This window comes from Alosa alosa, chromosome 15 (genome assembly GCF_017589495.1).
Source record: "Alosa alosa isolate M-15738 ecotype Scorff River chromosome 15, AALO_Geno_1.1, whole genome shotgun sequence".
In the NCBI taxonomy this organism is placed as follows: Eukaryota; Metazoa; Chordata; class Actinopteri; order Clupeiformes; family Clupeidae; genus Alosa; species Alosa alosa.
The window spans coordinates 21486468-21488166 of record NC_063203.1 but is presented as its reverse complement, the minus strand read 5'-3'; the positions used below and the strand labels follow the sequence as shown (position 1 = coordinate 21488166).

At 41.5% G+C, this 1699-nt stretch overlaps 1 protein-coding gene across 2 annotated transcripts in view; it reads left to right on the top strand.

The window, feature by feature from the left end:
* The first annotated feature begins 891 nt into the window (after positions 1-891).
* LOC125307829 (protein Atg16l2-like) overlaps positions 892-1699 on the top strand; it is a 34625-nt gene continuing 33817 nt past the window's right edge. For both annotated transcript variants that reach the window (XM_048263931.1, XM_048263930.1), the window contains exon 1: positions 892-1200. In XM_048263931.1, coding sequence (XP_048119888.1) covers positions 1041-1200 — 160 coding nt within the window. In that variant the 5' untranslated portion in view covers positions 892-1040. The remainder of the gene's footprint in view (positions 1201-1699) is intronic.

Below are 1699 nucleotides of genomic sequence, written 5' to 3'. Positions count from 1 at the left end.
TTGTACCTTTCCAGGAAGTGCTGTCTGACAGATCTGGGTCGCTTCTTAAATACATTTGACCTTTGGAAACTTCTTTAAGTATACGTTTCAAGGTTCTTGTTAAGGTCAAGTTTAACTTTGTCTTTTTTGAAGGTCTTGACAGGGAGCTGCGACGGAGTATTAGGGCCACACATGAAGGGGGTGCGCCATGATATTAAATTGAAATATGTCGACTTTTAATCTACATTTCGTCTTTATTCTGGACATTCAAAACTAGTTGGGATAGTTGTTGCTAAACCCGATTCTGAAGTACAATTTCACCAAATCATCTAGGCTACACAAGGCTTTTTGTTGAGTCATCGGCCAACTGATTGAGTCAGACTGTCCGGATTCGGTGGCAGCTACCTTGGAGTGGTCGTGCTCGCCAAACTAGTTTTGATGGACATGTCAAGATTAATAAACTATGTATGTCAACTGTCAATTCTCGATATTTCTAGTTTAATGTCATGGCAAAAATATTTTTCCTTCATGTGTTCCTCCTCCGGGAGCTCTTCACGTTACATATTACAAATCTACACGGTTTCGTTTCTCCAGAGTTGAACAGGTGCTTGAGAGCACCCCGTCCATTGTAACTGGAATATCTTAAATTAGAAAAATAAGCCTCCAGAAGACCATCACATTTTAAATATGACTATTTTTCCCCAGCCAAATTGCCCTGCTTGACCATCTGTCCCTATTTTTGGCTATATCAAAGTAGCCTAGCACCCAAGTGAAATTTCCGATTTCATACTGCGGAAAAATAATCTGACTAGTCTTCACATGTGTTTTCAATGCTAATGACGACACACGTTGGAGACTAGTATGATTGGCTGAAGAAGTTGTTACCGATGGAAAGTTGCGGCTGATTGGCTGACCAAGTTGTTGTCCTCGAGTCCGACTTCGAAGATTGTGGACAGTGCGTGCAAGGAGACAAAAATGGCTAAAATCTAAAGGTGTCTCAAGTGACAGATTGTGGAAATGCACAGCAATGACTTTTGACGAACACAGGGGAGTTGCCCGTCATGGCGGCGCTGGAATGCCATCGGGATTCGCCCTCAGTCACGCTTGGGAGGATACATTTCACAGCTGAGCCCATGGAGACGTGGAAACGTCATATCATCAACCAACTTAAACATCGAGACAAGGCACAGAAGAAAAACTTTCAGGATGTCATACGGTCGTGTATGTCTGTTTACACTTGCGTAATGCTTTTTGGCGTCTCAATATTTCTTTGATTGGCAAACGGGAGCCTGTTTTGACTGAATTGATGAGCTTGTTTTGAATTAATGTCGCTCTTCCAGGAAATAGAATCACAGCAGTATAAAAACCGCCCCAGTCATTGCTATAAAAGTGTTTTGCTACCTTATAGAGAAACATGTTCATGCTAAATCTAACCATTTTTAGTCTGAGTTTCTTCACGAAAGTCATAAGTAGTTCCTCTTGCAGTATTTGCCATTCTAACCTTGTAATGATGTCTTTAAATAGGCATGATTATGACTAAGTTTTCAAAGCAGGCTGTCTTGCACCATTGGCCATGCTCATTAGACATGCCATGTGTTGCGCTGTGTTTCAAAGCTCTCAAAGCATTAGCTTACTGTGGAATTCCTCCAGGTACAAACACTCATGTGTAAATGAGACTCCTCATTAACACGTGTGTGTCTGTGAAGCATTGACTGATTTG